At 44.0% G+C, this 18920-nt stretch overlaps 1 protein-coding gene across 1 annotated transcript in view; it reads left to right on the top strand.

The window, feature by feature from the left end:
* The window catches only part of LOC135417946 (uncharacterized), a 31220-nt gene extending 12940 nt beyond the window's left edge, over positions 1-18280 (top strand). The window contains exons 3-9 of the mRNA XM_064662673.1: positions 4755-4916; positions 7441-7627; positions 8641-8792; positions 10014-10040; positions 11547-11665; positions 15462-15581; positions 16089-18280. Coding sequence (XP_064518743.1) covers positions 4755-4916; positions 7441-7627; positions 8641-8792; positions 10014-10040; positions 11547-11665; positions 15462-15558 — 744 coding nt within the window. The 3' untranslated portion in view covers positions 15559-15581; positions 16089-18280. The remainder of the gene's footprint in view (positions 1-4754; positions 4917-7440; positions 7628-8640; positions 8793-10013; positions 10041-11546; positions 11666-15461; positions 15582-16088) is intronic.
* Positions 18281-18920: the final 640 nt, after the last annotated feature.

Here is an 18920-nt window from a genome sequence, read left to right on the forward strand (position 1 = left end):
GGAAAATACTGAAGAAGAGAGACTGGAAATGACCAAATGTTTTGACCATTTGGATTCAGTTGGTGAATAGCTTTGGCTGAAAATATACATCAAATCATTTCAGTCCAGCATTTCTTAAACAAAACTGTCTGATCTTTTGTTTTGAACTATTGTTATTTTGAAATTTGCCTGCATTTGGAAAGATGAAAGAAAGTAGAAGCTGTCAAACAACAAGAGAAAGAACTTTGAAGCCTAAATAAAAGCATTTCCTTTTAATCAAAATTAAATGTTCAGGGTCAGTTTGAAGATACATAGCTTTTGATGCTTTTGCTTTACAAACATTTCCTCACACTTCATAAAGTTTACATTTAAAGCCAGCCCATATCCTAGACGAAGAGAGAGGGTGGGAACATTGTCATCATTAAATGAAAAAAACCCCATTATTCATGCAGTGCAATTTATCCTGGGCCAAAGCAGTCAAAATGCTTCTCTACAGAGTGGTATGGTTCAGGGGAAGAATAGGGCAACCTGTGGTGGTCATCCCCATAGCCTGTGCATGCTGCTCAGAGGAAATCAGAAGCTATCAGCAAGCACAGCCCCTCCTGGACAGCAGGGTGGAGCACTCAGAAATATACAGCACAATCCCTCTCTTTCCTGTTATTCACAAGGCTCCTGGTGCTGTCAGCTTTCAGTGACAAATGCTTCCCGCTCAACCTGTGGCGTCGCTAATCAGTCGCTCCGAGTCCGTGATGGGAGGTTCATAATTATGTTCCTTGGTGGCAGTCGGTGCAGTGACTGTGCTGCCTCTGTACTGGCCATGCTAATGTGGCAAGAGCACACAAAGAGGGATTTATGGGAGGATGGAGCACAGTATAACTAAAAACTATCCACAAGAGAAAGTGAAGAGCATTGCGTGAAGTGCAGAAACCTAGTCAATGCAAAATACATCAGTGAGCTCTTGTCTGAATGAAGAAAATCTTCCCCTGCAAGCTGCCCATCACCTTAAACTCCTGCTGCCAGGTCCAGCCCAGGACAGTTTTCCATTGAGCCCAACTGACGAAAAGCACACTATGTGTATCCAAGTAACAGATAATGGCTGAAATGAGGCAGGAAAACTGCTGATTAGATGACCAGAAATACAGATTTTGATTATAGATCAGTTGGACAAGGGGCTTGAAAGCAACTGTCATTCTTGCAGCTCCCACTGAACTTCAAATCTTTGTAGTTCTCAGATGCTGCAGGGAGCACAATGTTACACAGAGACAAGAGAGACAGGCTTCCACCTCTGCAACTTGGGTAGCCTCAGAGGAAAAGTGATTTTACACTAGTCAAAATATTGCCTGGAGGGCTCTGGATTAGCCATAGGTCCCAGTGCAGATACTGATCCTGTATTTTTAAACTTCCTAAGAAATCTGTGGGCCAGCACAACTGTAATGGTTTATTGCCATATACACATGTACCGAGAAGCTGTCCCCAGAACTTACTCAGGTGAGCACTGACAAGGGCAGAGATCTCTTTTTAGTTACACAGGTGTAAAGTCAGTGTAGTGCACCTCAACTCTGCAGGGTCAAAACTGTAATGGAAGTAACTCAGCACAGCATAGCTGAGAGCCTTTGACTCCTTTTCTTCCAGATGAGGGTCTGGCTCAGTCTCATGTACCTAAAAGCAAAATCTGGCACCTACTTATACATTATATTGTTACTTTCCTAGAGCAACTTCAACCATTTGATTCATAAATTGTGTCTGTCTGATCCTTCTCATCTTTACCTTGCAGAAAAGTAGGCAAGGTGTTTTTCCTTCTTCGTAGGTTTCATCAGCTCAAAAATGGGTATACAGCTTTTGTTCCAACACTACTTGATAATTCCCATGTGCGGAGTGGGAAAAATTTCGGTCTTGTTAGGTGAATATTTTGGGAAGCTTCAACTAGGACAGAAAGTGGAAGAGACTCATCCTGGAAAATGTTTGCAGTTTTTCTATGGTTGCTTACTGTTCACTACTAGCATAAAACTGTCTCAGGTGCTGAAAGGAAAATATTTAGACCAGAATAGGACAGACCAGGTTCTATGCACTTGGTATCACCAGAAGATATCAAGGGCTGTTTAGGTATTTCTAGTCTATGGAAAAACAAAGTCCTTGAAGGGTTCCTAGAGAGGCCCTCTCTGTGCAATTGTTTTGGGGGAAACCAGCTACATTGCACAAATTTTCTGTATCAAACGCCTACCACATCTGAGCAATTCTGAGGCTAACAGGCTCTGTGGCAGGGCAAGCCAGGTGAAGCAAGCCCCCCCTTTAAAAGTTTCTACTCTTGCATGCTGACCACTGAGGTGGCTGGCCCTGCAGGAATGTGCGGGCACAGGAGGCTCTGCCTCATTTTCCTCTTGCTCATTTGCACTTTCTGGGATCACTTCAATAAAATGCAGATAAATTTCCTATCAAATAGGCCAAACCGCCTGCCCTAAGCAGCCTCTGAAAGATGGCTGTTTCCTCTGTCTGGGGTCTTTAGCATATTGAGTCCAACCTTCAGTCTGGTTTAGGTCCTCTGCAGGAGTAGATCCACCTAAGACCTGGAGCAACTACTCTGCACCTTTTCCCTCTCATTTTCTGGGCACCTGAATTTACTCTCAAGAGTTAGAAGTTCTGTCTAACTTTTGCTAGAAGCCAGATTTTCTCCATGTCTGCCCCAAATACACCTTTTCTTTCCCGTGCCTTCAGCCCTAGACACAGAGCACTGGAAATCAGGGCCACCTTCTCTTCTCTTCACCATGCCCATTTTGCCCTACCAACCTAGCAGCTGCAGACATGAAGCAGGACCGTACAGCATTAAGTACAGGACAAACAAAAAGAGGGTCTCTAACTGAAAGAGGTCACAAATGCTTCATGCTTTTTCTGCAATCTAAGTTAGGACTAAATATTTTATATCATCTTCTTCTCCAAGACCTCCTCTGTCCCTTGTACCCTCCCCTTTTGTTTCCACAGATATAAGGAGTTAGATTTGGCTCAGTGTCTCCTTAAGGCAATACACGTGCCAACAGTCATGCAAAAGCAAACTGGCAGGAAGGGGAGTTGCTAGATGTGCAAAAAGAGGGTACGGGTACAGTGTGGCAGAAAACTTATATTTTCAAGGCTAATGAGGAGCATCTGACAACCCATTGGGACAGCATACAAAAAATTCCTATTCATTTCAGGACTGCTCAAAATGGCCAAATTTTCAGAAGCTGATACTCATGTACTTTCTGAAAATCATGCTTCTGAAGCTAGGCACCCCGGAATCCCTAGCTGCTTTCAGATATGTTAGTTATAGTGCTTTTGATTCAAGCTTTTCTCACCAGACACCACACAGGCTTTGGTCTCCCTTTGGGTCCTGGGGCTGTGCTCCTTCTCGCTGCACAGCCACACTGAGTACTCAGTTTCATGGCTGAGTAACTTTTGTCTTGCCATCACTTCTGCAGGCTCTGCCTGAGAGGAAACAAAAAATCGTGAATATGAATGACTGATTGGCTTGGAGTCAACAACCTCTGTCCCAACCTCAGACACAAAACCATCTGGATATAATAATACCTGTTTATAAATAACGTTGTATCATCATTTGTTTAAAAAGAAGTAAATCCTAATGTTGATTATTTTTGAACACACCATGAGCTTTCTGACATAATGAAAAGACAGGAAGAGTCCTAAGGCTGGCATTTCCCCAAAAATGTAGATTGTTGTGGGAAAGGAGACAGAGTAAGCTTCCTGCTTTTGTAGAGGGAACTTATTTTTTGAAGTAAGATAAACTTAGAGCACTGCTTTTGTAAAGATCGAAGCTTATTTTACTTACTGATATCACACGCACATCAGCAGGCAGCGCCAAGGTGGAAGTGAGCCTCTGCATGTGTTTGTTTGCATCACGTTCGACACAGCCTGCTCATGGCACAGGGGAGGACACTTGCTGTGCACAGGGAAGTCCTGGGACCAGAAATGGTGAGGTGCAGAGCAGGGGGCAGGGCAGCATCATTGCCTTTCCCCTGCCACAGGATTTCAGTCTCTGGCACTGCCTTCGGCTGAGCAGCAGTGAGACTCTGGCAGGTGAAGAGAGAGTGGTAGTAGAGATTATCCTACTACAGCCAGACAGCAAAGTTGATCCTGCAGACTTTCTTTGGGCATCTCTTAAAGACTGAGAAAACAGCAACAGGGATGTAAGTTGGCATCTGGTAAAGAGCAGTGGAAAGATATTCTTTCTCTTTGGCAGCTTGGTTCAGACACACGTCTCTCTTAGAGACTCGTGATGTACCAGTCGGAGTACATCAGACAAAATGTACCCTCAGGTTGGCCACAGTGCAGCAAATCAATGCAACCTGCAGAGATACGTGCCTTTGGGTAGGAGTCAAGCTCAGCCTCAGTACACATAAGCATGATTTGCACTGAGGACTGTAGGCTAAGTGAGCCATACTAGCCCCAGCCATCTGTACCATACAGTAGAATCATATTTGTTTGTAAGGGTCCTGTGGGTACTAAAAGACAAAAATTAGCCTGAGAGGTGGAACTAGAAACAAGTTGTCATGAGGTTTTCCTCTGTGTCAGCCTGTGATCAGTCAGAGGAGTCCCTCTGATAGTGGATATTGCTGAGTAATCCAGAAAAGAGCTCCAGTAAGCAATGCTGTAGCTCAAATCTGTCTATGACCAAAGCCCCTTGCAAGAGGAAGCACACATGACTGTAAGGAGTGTGTAGGGCTCTTAGCTGCTAGTAAGAATTGCTCTGTTGTTACTCCATGGTCCAAGATGCATTGTCTTTGCAGGTGAACCAAGGTAACAGCAAAGCCCTGGGATCTGGTCTGGGATACCTAGAACACATTTGCCAACTGATTGAAAAGATTGGGCAGCTGCAGGAGCACAACCTGCGTCTCCAAAAACAGGTGTGCAGCTTGCAGAAAGAGCAGAAGATGTGCCAGTTAAAAGAGGTAAGCAGACACCATAGCATCTTCCATTAAATTATATAGTCATGGCCCAGATGGAAAGTTCTGTGTGAGGGAAGATGCTAATTTACCGGATCCATCATCCACCTGGGCTGGGTACTTTGGTCTTCAGGGAACTCTTGCCCACCACAATGGGCTTAGTTTCCCGAGCGTGGGCTTGGGTTTCTGTTCCTGTTCAATTTTGCTTCCCAGATGTACTTGCTTCTGTTGACTTAAAAAAGCACCCCTCTCACCTCATGCGATGGCCAGCTCTTAAGTCATTAGCTTTTACTTCTCTACAGTTGTAAACTTCCCAGAAACACATCTCCTCTCCTCAGTGCTATCAAAACGAAATCTGCAGACCTCCTTAGCAATTGTGTTCTGAATTAAGAGATATTTCTTCCTTCAAATGTCAAAATCCCAGAATTTCTCACAAAACGACACAATGGGAAAGAGAAGTAGTGGTGCTACTACCCAACTCCATGTTTTCTTTCCCTTCTTGTGCTTCTGAGCTGCCAGATGAAGAATCTCTGATACAAAACATCTCACTGTTCCCATTTGTCATTTTTATCAGCCAGACTTAGCTGGGGAATTTGACTGAAATTTGCAAATCATTTCAGTGTCCACCTAAACAGCATTTTTTTGCCCCCGCATATTTTGTTCAGCTCTACCCCACCTCTACTTCTTAGTTCTTTTTCTTCAGCCACCACACAAGGTTTCCAGCTTTCTTCCTCCTCTGCTTTTCTGTTTATTTTATCACTCCCCAAAGGAACAGAAGGGGTTTGTCACACTCAACTATTTCTTCCCAGCTGTGCTATGGCGAGTCTTTTATTCTCCCGATAGCGTCATTCTTCCCCTGGTGCTGCTCTCCCACCTGCTGGGACTGGATCTGCAGTAGGTGACTGACTCCTCCTCAGAGCCAAAGCCAAGTTCTGAGTCAGGTTGCAGAGCAAAGTAGCTCGTAATTTCCATGTACCCATCTCATGCTCAGAGGAATGCAGCCTCCTACATAGAGCCTGGGAATTGTTAACACATTTCCTGGAGCTTTACAGTTGTGAGTCATTGCTCAAAGTAACTCTTCCAAGCTGCAAACTCATCTGGTGTATGTGCCCCCCTCCCCAGCTCCCACTGAAATGAAAGGCACCGTGCTTTCATTTAAATATTTGAAACCTTGATCTTTTTGGTACTCTTCAAGATCTCTCAGCAGTGCCTTTGGAGATGCATTTGTCCCATACTGTTCAGTGGGGAACTGGATCCCCAGTTGTAACATTCAGCACTTGCAGCGTGCTCTACAAAACTGGATGCTCTCCCAGGTATCTCTGTGGTGCCTGCATCTCCTATATTTGAGCAGCTCTCTGCCATTTTGTTCTTTAGTCATAGCCCCTCTGTGTAGAAGAGGAACACTACTACCCCATTTGGCATGAGATGTGAAGATTGCTGTCCACATCATATTTTTGGAGGGATTCCAAAGGCTCCTTTACAAACCATGTTCACTCTTCATGAGCGTGGAAAGGTTTCCATGTCCCAGACATGGCTCAGGAAGACACAACCCCCAAAGCAGAGATTAGTTAGTGTGGTATTAAGAGCTGGTCATGAGGATTGTAGGTAACCAGTGCTCCCAATGCTGTTCTTGAGAGTAGTACAGACATCACCACAGAGACTGATGACACTTCGATCCTGGGACACAAAGGGAACAGTGTTGCTCCCCATCCTTTGCTTTACAGGGAAATCTATAATACCATGGGCCAAACCCAGCATCTTTCATCAGATTTTCAAAGCACCTCCCAAAGGTATAAGTAACGCAAAGTGCCATGCTGTTGTGACAACATAACCAGATGAGAAGTGACATTGAAACTGTCAATTGCTTGTCTCCAGAGGAGCTAAACTGGTGTTGGCCTGTCCTGGTTCCAAAACCAATAAACAGTCTGGTTCCTTTTCTGCTTCAGCTGGATAAAACTCTTCTTGCTTCCTGCCCTACTAAATTCTTGTGCAACATGGTCATGCAAGGTAGAAAATCTCCCCTTTCTGCCCCACAAGCTACAGCAGAAGTACACTGGCTGAAATACCACATACAGTCAATCTGACTGGTAACATGCAAGAGAACTGTGGCATCCCACCAACAAAAATACAAGATATTGTTGTCTGTGCATGTTCCAAAACAAATAACATTATCTTAAAATTTGAGTCATTGTTATAATGGATCTGTTTATTTACACTAATGCCTTAGCTGTGCAGCTCTGTGTTTAGACACTTGTATTCAGTTCTTCCTAGGAAACAAACCAAAAAGATGCTTAGTATCAGGCAATTTAAGTTAAATGCTAATGAATCCATGAAAACTCTGTATTACCAACTCCAGGCTTCTCAGCCTTTTAGAAAATTAAGTAATTTGTCTGGGTTCTGGTGGGTCTCAGGACAAGGATGGACATCCCTGGGCTGGAGTGATTGCAATTTGTCTGTGCTATCACGCTGCCCAGTTACCTTAGGCTGTTGCAGCCTGAAAGCCTGCATACTTTCTTTTTGTCTGGTATAGGAATACCTTCTGCAGCATTGCTCCTGTGGAGCTGCCAGCATCTTCCTCAGCTCACATCAAGACATTAAAACAATGTTTGCTGGGAGGAGCAGACCTCACAGCCTCTTGGTTCAGACTGGAAACCCATCTGATCTTTCCATCATCCCAGAAATAGGAGCGAACACTGAAAAGCTGAGCAGCTGCAATGGTGAGTTCAGATATGTCTAACCTGCCCTCCTGTTTGCCACCACTTGGTCAAATAAGCTGACCAGCCACTTTCTTCTCCCTAGGAAAGACAGATGGGGACACAGCAAGGTGTTAGTAGAACTAAACCTTAGCTGGAAATCCAAGAGAAGCAATTTAAAATGCTTTGTCTATACCTAGGATTTTAACACCGGCTGCTTCACTTGTGCGAATCAGGGCTTTTTGCTCTGCAGCTGTGGCTAGAAAGATCAGGATAAATGCATTATAAAATAGGTCTTTCTTTTGGAAACTTAGCATGCCCAAATGGGCCCATTAGTGGAGCCCCTCTGTGTGGCTTTAAAATCTTCCCAGGCAAGGTAGGATTTGATCTAAGATGGAAAGCCTTAAGCCTGTTGTTAGTCTCCTACCCTCTCAAGTAGGCACAGAACACATTCCTGGAGGATGACTTGTTCTACAGACCAAGTGGAAATAAGCCCCAGCTGCAAAGCTTGGATCAGAGACCAACTTTTCCAGAAGGCTGAGAAAGACTGGGCTCAGCCTACTGATGATAAAGCCAGATGAAAAGTCTGGATCCAATGTTAGATGTCAACCAACTCACTAAGTGAGGCTAATGAGTTTATTTCAAACCTTGGACTTCAGCCTGTCTCTAATACCCGGTGAAACCCAGAACCTCAGCACACCTCCTAGGAGGACTGAGTCAGGGTATAACTGGCCTTAGGGATCTCTAGTGCTGAGGCTCAAAATTATCCTTTCCTGGCACTTTCAGAGCAGGCTTGGAAGGAAAATAAGATCACGAAGAAACCCTTAGAAAGTCCTGCCATGGTCAGGCACTTTATTGGAGCATTAACCTTTTCTCCACTGCAGTGTGGCATGAAGACACACGTAGTCTCATCCCATCTTTAAGTCCTTAGCGTTCTCATCCCATCTGGAGTCGTAACTTGCTGGAAGCACTGCCCAGAGGCCATCCTAGCAGGACACTGCTAAGAAAAGTGAGCAAGTCCTTGCATTTTATTGCAGGAAGCGAGAGAGACTCGGAATCAGGAAAGAGCCAGTTGATGGTGGGGCTCAGGAAGTCATCAAACAACAGGAACAAGGAGAATGAGTTCAGAGAAGCTGGCAGTATGGCTGAGGGACAGGCTTTCCCATCAAAGGACCCTTCAGTAAGAAAGGTAAGTGATAAGCTTGAAGGCAGACCCTGAGTGGGACCTATGGGAGAAGCAGAGAGAAGTTCTGCTCAGGCAGATGAGTGTGGGGTACCAGGGGAACAAACCAACCCTGTCTGCTATCAAGCAGGGCTGGGGCAGTGAGGGCCAGGGTGGTCTGTGTCCCTCTACTCCCAGATTTAAATGAAGGACTGTCTTTAGGCCAAGAAAGGAACAAATGGATCACTGGTGCAGGGGAGGGGAACACTGCAGAGAGCAGCATGGGTTTTAGCCCTCACCAACTCCAAACAGCTCAGTGTGTAGACTCTGTCATAAGTATCTTCACTACTGATGTTAGTGAGATTAAACCAACATTCATGACCACATAAAAAAATTTTAGTGGATCAATCCTTAGCTGGCCACACTTACTACTAGACTAGCAGTATATCAATGTAATTAGCTCCAGTCCCCAAAGCATATCTTAGGGAATCCATGGCTCTGAAGTCCAAGGGAGCCAGGATGAGTGCTTTCCTCTCCCTTTCTTTCCCATTGTTTGTGGCTGCCTCAGCACTTTCATGTTCCGGTGGGGATCAGAAGTGCTGAAATGCCAGCACAGAGACTCTAATCAGAATATTCCCAGCCCAACAGGAAAGAGGAAGGAGTAGGTCTCTCATGGGAAAGACCTTCTCATGAAATTTCCACCCTGAAGTTGTAAATAGGTCACAAACACTTCGATGAACTTCAGAAATCAAATTAAGGCTGAATTCTGAAAGGTGCTCCATGTTCTGGCTTGTGTCCAGCCAGCTTACAGAGTATTTTAAGCACACGGAAAGTCCTGATGACTTCACAGGACTGGAGAACAAGATCCATGCTCTTTAAACTGAATCCTCATGTTCTTTTGTTACATCACACCTTAGTATTGTCACTTAGTATTAGATTTTGTAACCTGAACATGAAATGCCCCATTTATTCCTACTGTATTGGAATTCTGTCTGCTACACTCATCCTAAGGGTACCAAGTACTATAGACATGAACTGGCAGTCTAAATACAAAAGAGAGATGAGAGGTAAAAGAAAGAAGGGATTATCACACATGTGAGAGACTGAACAGTAAAGAGATAAAGGACTTGACCAAGGCTATGGGTATATGCCAGGGCAGAGCTGAGAACAAAGCCTAGTCTTTTGCCAACAACGGGAGATGGTCTCACTGGCTTGTTATTTATCAATGTATTTGCCTTTTGTTTTTAGGGTCTGGATGTCAGCAAGAACATCTCGGTACGTACCATCTTTGCAGAATATTTTTAACTTGTGCCTGCATTATCAGGGACCAAGCTTCTGTACTGCACAGCATTGTACTTGAACAAAAGAGGTTTGTTGACTCCCGAAGTTTACTATCAAAGTAACAGACACACAAGTATTATGACTTACCCGTGTGGCCCCTTGTTCTGCCACCCCCACTGCAGACGACAGCCCTCAGGAGCAGGCAACTGCTCAGGCTTTCTGCGGTATCAGCTGTGCTTGCTTTTCTGAGACAGCACCAGCACAACGAGGGACTAACTGCCGAGGCCTCCAAAACCCTGCTTCAGCACACATTAATCCTAGTAGTAAACACAAAGGTTTGCTATTTCCATGAGTAAACAGTCTCGTTTACAGGCAATTAACTCAATAGCACAGAATCTTGTGTTGCAGTTCTCAGCTGAGCCTGTGACCTCATCTGAAGTTTTGAACTGAAAACTTTGTAGAGCCCCAAGCAGTTACTGCAGTAGGCACTGCTGGGGCTGGTACGTGTGGCTGGGCAGCTGCCAGGTTGTGCTCTCAAAGTGGCCACAACTCCTGTAGTAATGGCTCTGCAGGTGGCACAGTGGGCAGGAACCTTGGGACAGGGCAGAACAATGCTCCAACCGTGATAATGGTTTGAGAACTTTAGTGAAATGGGAATCGTTTCTACCTGTTATGCTAGTTCTGGGGCATGATCATTTTTGTTCTGTTCCCAAAGTTTCCCAGCCATCACTTTAGGAAATTTAAAACAATATAGAAAAAGAACATTAAAATTTTTGATGCTTAGCTCCTTTTAGTTCAGGAGTCCAGATGACCTCAGCCTGGAGAGAATAAACATTAGGGATGGCCTCCTGAGACTGCCTGACCTCCTGATAATCTCTATTAGCATTTCAAATGTAAGGGCCCAATAGCTGTGGCTTGCAGACGTGACAGGGAAAAAAAGGCTTGATCTCTTCTAATTCATGGTCCACAAAAGTCACCACCTTGAAAAGGGCGATAACAGTGCACCTGGCCTAATAGAAAGGATAAGAGAGTCAAACTACTTTTTTGGGTTTTGTTGTAAAGGCCCCCTGGGCGCATGTGAGTAGATAGGAAACCAAACGGATCTTTTCCTTTAGTACAGTATAACAATAGGGTAAAACTGCCCTTAGGCAGCTACTTAGCACTCACCACTGAGGTGCCCTCACTCTCTGAACCCTGAAGTCAGATAGAACAGCAGCGTCCTAGAGGGAAACGTTACCAAACAAAATACAAAAAAAGGATGGTGTTACTCACAATTCTTCCATCCTGTCTCCTTGTTTCCTGTATAGGTACAGGCTGGCCACTAGGTATCATTGCACAGTGTTAAAAATTCTTTTGTGGGACCTGACCCCTATCTGTCTGAAAGAAGTTGCCCTCTTCCCACCACCCTGGAGTACCCCAAAGTATCATATGTTGGCCAGATGAGGTCTGCCAGCAACTTGCCACTGGTCTTTCAAGTTGTGGTTTCTTTTTGCTCCCTAGGGTGAGAGCCATGCTTGGGGGAGAATGAGAGATCTTATGAGAAAGACACGGTTGAGAAATCAGAACAAGCTGGGACTGACCTCTGCTGCTCTGAAGAGGTCCTGCCCACAGTTGTACAGGTGAGGCAATGCTATGGGAGATTTTCACTTAGTGTTGGGAGGAGGTGATTGAAGATTTACCTCTGGTTGTTGATGCCTGGAGAAGACCACTCCTTACCTTCTCTCCATTGCATATGCTGGTCATGGCCAGTAGTGCCATTTGCTTCCTTAGTGCCCAGATGCTCTAAGATCCCAACTTGATGTTACCTGTGTAAGAATAATGGAAATATTAGGGTCCCTAAAAGATGGTGCTTGCCCCCCAGCAGGACAAGGGGATGATGACAATTAGCCAGAGCCACTCTGTAGTCTAATTACTTGTCTTTCTGCTCCCTCCTAAGCATTACAGTCAAGGTTAATGCTCTCCTTTGTCCACTTTCCCACCTTTCATCCAGTGAACAGTAACCAATTTGGCACCTGATGTGTGATGGGATGGGACAGTCAGGATCAGCGGGATGGTTTCCTGTCAGAGGAAGGGAGATGAAGTTTACTGAGCATATGCTCATGAGTGGGACCTGCTTGTTGCTGTAGATGAATATTTGGGTCAAGCACGAGGTCTTATTTCTATTAAGGGTTCCATGCTGGTCCCTTAGACAAGCTTGTCTACCAGGCTAGTTACAGGCTGGTCTCTGAGCTATACTGTGTGGTGCACGTCTATCTGACAGTGCTGCCAGCTACCCCTTGTACAGATATTCCCAGTGTGCTTGCCAAGTTCTCCCAGCTAGTCTGATGAATTTGGAGTGTTTGTGTATATAATCAGGTAACAGGAAGAGCCTGGGTATCTTACTCACCAAAGCAGGAGCATTACATGGAGCTGTGCACCTCCCTGTATGTTTTTTCAGCTGAGGTCTCAGTAACCTTGGGCAGAACAGCTCAAATGTGCTTAAGCCCTCCTCAGGTTTTAGAGGGGGTGATGGTAGGGAAACAGCAGTTGTTTAAGCACTCAGGAATGTCCTATTGTTCCCCTTAAGACAGCCTGTACCTACCTTACAAAATACATAAGGGAACTGGGAATCTTGTAATTACAGCTCAAAAAAACCCCTCTGTAGTTCATGGAGTGACTTTTCCAGCTGGGAAAAGCTTGGTTGGGGCCCAAGCACACGTAACAGGCGAACTTCCTCCTATTGTTTGGGAAACTGAAAGAAACACAAAGCAGAAAGAGATCAAACAGTTCCATCTAAAATAGATGGTGAACCAGCTGGGGAAAAAATACAAACTCCTGTGAACCTTTCCTCTAAACCTCAATAGAATCAGGACTTTATTTGGGTTTCAGAAAAGTTCTGTCTCTTTAACCTCCTGCTTGGCTCTTTCCCTGCAGCACAGAGGCCAGTGCCAGTGCTTTCTGCATGAGAATTGAAGGCTAGATCTTCAGGTGCCTAAACTGATATACTTCCAAAAAAGGGCCAGCCCAATAGCTCCTAACAGAAATTCTAGCTCCCTAGAAATGTCCATGAGAACTATGGCTGCCATGGAAATGCTATACAGTGAGATGCCGAATGGACAATTTTTTACCTGGTTGTAACTGGGCAGCCCCAGACATCTTGTACACTGATTTTTCCAGGCTGCTTTCTATTGCTGATGAATGGCCTTTTCTTTCACTAACTTTCTTCTCGTGTATATCTACATGGACCCCTTGGCTCTACTTATGCCCCTTTATCTGCCTCCATTTCCTTATTCCCTAGCCCTATCTGTATTTGATCTTGTTCTTTTTACACCAAACCCAGCAATAACAATGTACTGACACTGACCTGGAAAATTGGGCACCTTGGTCACGTGGCATTTGGATATGCAGTTGCCTTCAGGTTCCTATGAAATAGAAAGTTAGGCTTAATGGATCAATGACAGGCTGGCAAATGCTGCTGGACAGAAAGACAGACTCTTTGTAAAGCGAGAAAGTCTCACTCATCTGTAGCTCTTGGCAAAGCAAACCTTGAAGGTCTGATACTCTCAGCATTTAAAGCCACTGTCTTTGTTATAATTTATGAAACATGTTTGTCCTGGCTCCTAGTCCTGTTTATACGTGCAGGCATATGGAGCTGGCTGGCTTTTGCTTACCCGGGCTTCCTTGGGCTCCAGGTCTCAAACTGGAACAGGCTGGATCCTGGTGCCCTATATTAACACAGCTCCCAAGGAAGAAGAGTTTGTTGCTTTTGACACCCAGTCCCACTTGAGTCATTTGGGCAATTAGAGAAAGTCTCTTTGTTTTTGTTTTTGTAACTAGGTCAAAGCAAATCCCCTTTTATGCTCCCACTCTGTGTATGATGAATGATCTGCTCCAGGGCAGTTGTTTTGTTTTTCTTTTCTGTCTCCTTTTTTTCTTTTTGTTTTAAACATCCACAAAAGAATTCTCATAGTAGAGAGAGAACTTGGTTCTTTTAGCAGGAGAGAGGGGGGCCTGCCAAGGTAAACATACTGGCACAGGACTCAGTGGTTTGTCATACATTGTTCTAAACAGGCTCAGGTTTTCATTTCATTTTCTTTTTCCTGCTAGTACATTTATTCCTGCAAAGCAACATCTATTTTGTGCAAAGGGGCAGAACAGGCTGATGACTGACTTGAGCATGGTGTTATGAATTTATGCAGCACATGGACCCAGCTTTCCAGGACAGGACCTAATGTGAGCAGCTTTGAGCAATCCCCTCCTGACATTCCTGTGCAGACATACCCACCTGGCTCTCTATGGGAGCTATAGCTTTAATACAGCTGCATGGGCATGAGCTAGCCTCAAATACAGTATTTTTCATGGTAAAGATAATAGTTTCAGTTTGAAGCCACCAAAAGCTTGCTGCTGTATGACACCTACTTTGTGGTTAGGGCAAAGTCATTAAGGAATGACAAGCACAGCTCTTGTATTACAAACCCCTATCTTCAGTACTGTACAGCAAAGGTTGAAAAGGTCCCTAGAACCTCAGACCCAGGTCTGAACACTGCTTTTCACTTGGGAAATTACTACTAAGAGAGATCCCTGTGCTCAGGGTTGAGAAACAGACAAAGAATTAAAGAACATCATCGATGCAGAAGTTTGACCATCCCATTGTAAAAGAACTAAGAGCTGAACAAACAAGAAAACATGCAACATTTAGACAAAAACCAAAATAGTAGTTGACAACAAAAAGAGTCTGCACCACATCAGTCAGGACTTCCAGTTGAAAATTTTTCAAATCAAATATTTGAAGTAAATAGCCATTTATTTTCTGTAAATAACTTTCAAATACTGCTTTAAAAAAACCCCAAACTAGAGCTTTTCTTTCTTAAACAGAAGCAATTTTAAAAAATGTTTAGAAGGTATTCTAGAAGGACATAAGTCCTGGAGGCCTAAGCTAAGTAATTTCAACCAAACAGGATATATTATACTTATTTCAATCATGTGTAAAAAATAATGAACAAAAAATAGGCTGGAGACAGTCCACAGCAGCTAGCTTAGTGTTGCTCTTCAAAACACTTAATTTCCTATTTACTGCTTCAGGCCAGAATTTTTAACTTTACTGTGACACTGAACCATGAGTCTGTGCCCCGGCTGCCAGCTAGGCAGAAAATACTGGTTGCTCACAACAAAATGATGTTTGTGTCCATCCATTAGTGTGACTCCATGCCAAGTGCTGCATTTTGTGGCTCTCTCTTTTTTCGCACGCTGCCACAAATATTTGGACAGCATCTGTTTTGGAATTTCAGACTGGAGAAGGGGAAGCTGCTTTGGGTATAGCTTGGATGTTGGGTACAGCTTGGATGTTGGGTACATATGCACAGCATATTAACGTTAAAAACACAGCCATGCGTTCTGACCTCTGTCAAATTCAATTGTATTTTTCCATTTGTTAAGGCCAGATATTATGTCTTCAGAGCTGAAGAAAACTGAGAGGAACTCCATGATCATTCTGGGACAAAATACAAAGAATGAAAACATGTGGCCTTTCTGATAACACGAGTCAAATGGAACAAGGTAAAGCAGCAGGTGTTTCCTTATGGGTTGGTGGATTTTTTTGCCTCTTCTCAGCACAGAAATGAGGTAGTCCTGTTCCTTCTTCCAGACACAGTCCAGCATGCAAAGACAGCAATAGGTCTGATTTTTGAAGTTCAGATTATATGGGTTTACACCTGATGATGACTGGCCCATATATCTTCATTTTTATAGTCCTCCAGTTTTTGGTTTGTTGGTTTTTTTTTAATTTTAACCCACAATTTAAAGGTAACTGTAGTCATACAGGCTACATCACACAGCCTTTTTACAAAAAATAAAAAACAGCACCAAATTCATTTACCTACAGTCAGTCAAAAGACTCCCAAATAATAAGCCAACCAGATGTCTTGGGAAAGAGACAATCTGTCCCTAATAAAGACTAAATCAGAACCAGCCTCTGTTTCATCTGCCACCTTCCCAACTCAGCCTAGAGGTTAAATGCAGAAAAACTCTCCCTAATCTCACATTCACTGTATGTTTCTGTTTCAGAAAGGCAACATGAAAACACCAAAGGACACAAAACCAAGAACTCCAGGGTTACTTTGTGCAATCTGCATCCTACAGTTGTCAACAGAGCAACTCTGATTTGAGCATCAAAAGGGAAAGAGGGAAGGGGGAGGTTGAGAAGGGTCTGTGGGCAGAGGCATCCTCAGCTATGTATGGCTTCGCTCCTGAACTTGAAGTGTATTTACAAAAGTCATGGATGAAAATTGCTCTTAGCATCATAGCAACATAACCAACAGAGACTTTTAAGACTCAGAAATTCTTCCTCCAGTCTGGGTTAGGAACAGAACTACCTGAAACACTGAAGCTTTTAAACTGTCATTGCTTTCTGGAGACCTTCTCCAGCTGAAATAAATGTAAGCTTTATGGGACACAGCATCATCTAAAGGAGTGCTAGGGACTCCTTGCCCAGTGCAGAAGTGGCTGCTGAAAGGAGAGCCTCCTCCTTCTGGGGGTCTGAGTTGCAGTCTCTGCTTGTCCGCAGCACAGCTCCTCCCTTCAGAGCAGCATATGGCCAGCTGTGCCTTTTTGCTGGAATCCAATAGGTAAACCAAGTATGTAAAGCTGAAGTCATTCCTTAATCCAGGACTAGCTTCCCATCCTGTGAGCCTACTCCTTCTGCAGGGGCCCCCAGACTCCAGTACTACCCTCCACAGAAGCTGGCATTGTGCATGCTCATTGTAGAGACCAGAGTGAGAGGTAATGCAGGAATCAGCCTTTCCAGAGACTGCAGGGCACACCTAGGGCAATGCCTCTGCTTCACTGGGCAGCACAACTCTTATGCTATCAGTCTTTTAATTTTCCTTTTTTTTCTTTTTTTTTTTTTTGGCGGCAGGGGGAGGGGCAAGGTGAGACACCAGGCTTGAATTCCTACTTTTAAGTTACATTTAAGTCCTCTATCTGTGCAGGTGAGAGCCTGAGGCTGTAGGTGGAGCAATCATGCTGCTGTGTGGCTCAGCCAGCAGTCTCTGATGGGAAAAGGTGAGAAGGAGAGCAGAGCTGCAAGGCAGTTATTCAAATACATCCTTTATAAACTGCTGCTCTTTTGGGATACATTAAGAACTGTATAACAGTACGAGTGTATTTGGTGGCTGCCTTATTGCAACGTGTTTGCTGATTCCAGACTCAAGGAACAGACAGTGCATGCTTCTGAAAGTCCCATGGTTGCAGTGGTCTCTGCGCACTAGCTCTCATTGGTACTAGCAAAATAATTAATGCACATGGAGTAAAGATTTAAGTAAACTAAACTTGCCACTTGATAAAGCATCATTCTACCCCATAAATTAAAATATAATTAGAAGTTAAGCAATTGGTGTTTAAAAATCTCTCCCCAACCCAAACTTGCCTGAGAACCAAGATTTAAGAAGCTTCAGCAGACAAAGTCTCTCGATAACAGATGCTTCACCGTTGCTCATCCAGATCAGCTGGAGCCCTTGGAGTCCTCCAAACCAGAGCAGGATCTTTTCTGGAATTCAGAGCAGCTCAGCCATGCTCTCCAAGGGCAGCTGTGGTTTGTAGGGATGAGTGAAGGCAGTAGCCCACGCCTAGTGCTCCAAGTACTCAGAAGGGTTGCTACTGTTGTTACTTAGCACCTCAAAAAAAACCCCCACAAAAACCCCAAACGAAATAACCAAAGCTCAATTAAAAAGAAAAAGGTCTGTGCTGACTCAAAGTTAGCACCCTAAAGTAGGTGCTGTGTTTAATGTTTCAGTTGTAGCTGCTGCTGCTGCAGGACTTGGTTATTCACTGTGTATCTTGCTAGCTTCATCCAAAGCTAGAAAGATTTATTACTTGATTATTCTGTGAATAATCTGTATATCTCCATACATACAGGGAACAAAAATCATGCATTAACATACACCCTCCATTATCTCTCCAGCTTTACAGAGACTGTAACGAATGTGAATCAGTGCAAACTGAATTTAATGTATTTTAAGACGTAGCATCATGAACTGGTATTTCCTACCACCACCTCCATTCATGTTATAAGTTTGTTGGTTTGGATTTTTTTAAACTCAGATGAGCTAGCACTCTTTTTTTATTACAGCATTATATTAAATATATTCATGTATTTTCAGAAATAAATGTATTTATAATGTGTAACATACTGTATAGTTCTCTACTCCAGGATGCATTGTAATGCAAGCATAAGAAATTTAATAAAAGCATCACTATTATGATAATTGTCCTCAGATTTTATTAACGAACACCTGGCTTGTAGTATAGCAACTACCACACCTTTAGGGTTTCAGGTGAGCATAGTTGGTAGGGAAAAGAATTGTTACCTCCAAGCTTCTAAAGAACTTTTAACTCTGGCAAAGAAACAAGTTTACTCTTTTGAAGCAGGTGCTGTTCTTAAAGATCTAGATGGCAAAGAGTGCCTTTGGAAAATTCAGATACAGCAAAGTGTAGGTGTTAACTTTGAGCAGCCCTGTATTAGGTGCTGTTGCTGGGCTGTGCTTCCAAAGCCCCAGAGCAGGCAGCCACAGACAGGCAGCACACACACCACTTCCAAGAAGAACGAGTGAAGGCACTAGAGACAAAGTGTGCTGATGCTCAGCACCAGGGTTTCTTTCCGTAAATCTGGGTTCAGCACTGCACAACAGCCTCAACTGACAGATGGCCTCAGGACTGCTTTTCCTCAGCTCCTTCATTCCCAGCCAGCAGCACCCTCCTGGACAGAACAGCTTTCCTTCACCTGCAGAAGTCTAAGCCACTGTCTACAGCACCTCACACCACCTTTAGTTCAATAGCACAACCAGGTGGTACAGAGTGAAGCTAAAGAGGGTGATGACACGAGAAGTCACATACAGGTAA

The sequence above is a fragment of the Pseudopipra pipra genome, chromosome 8 (genome assembly GCF_036250125.1).
Source record: "Pseudopipra pipra isolate bDixPip1 chromosome 8, bDixPip1.hap1, whole genome shotgun sequence".
NCBI classification, from domain to species: domain Eukaryota; kingdom Metazoa; phylum Chordata; class Aves; order Passeriformes; family Pipridae; genus Pseudopipra; species Pseudopipra pipra.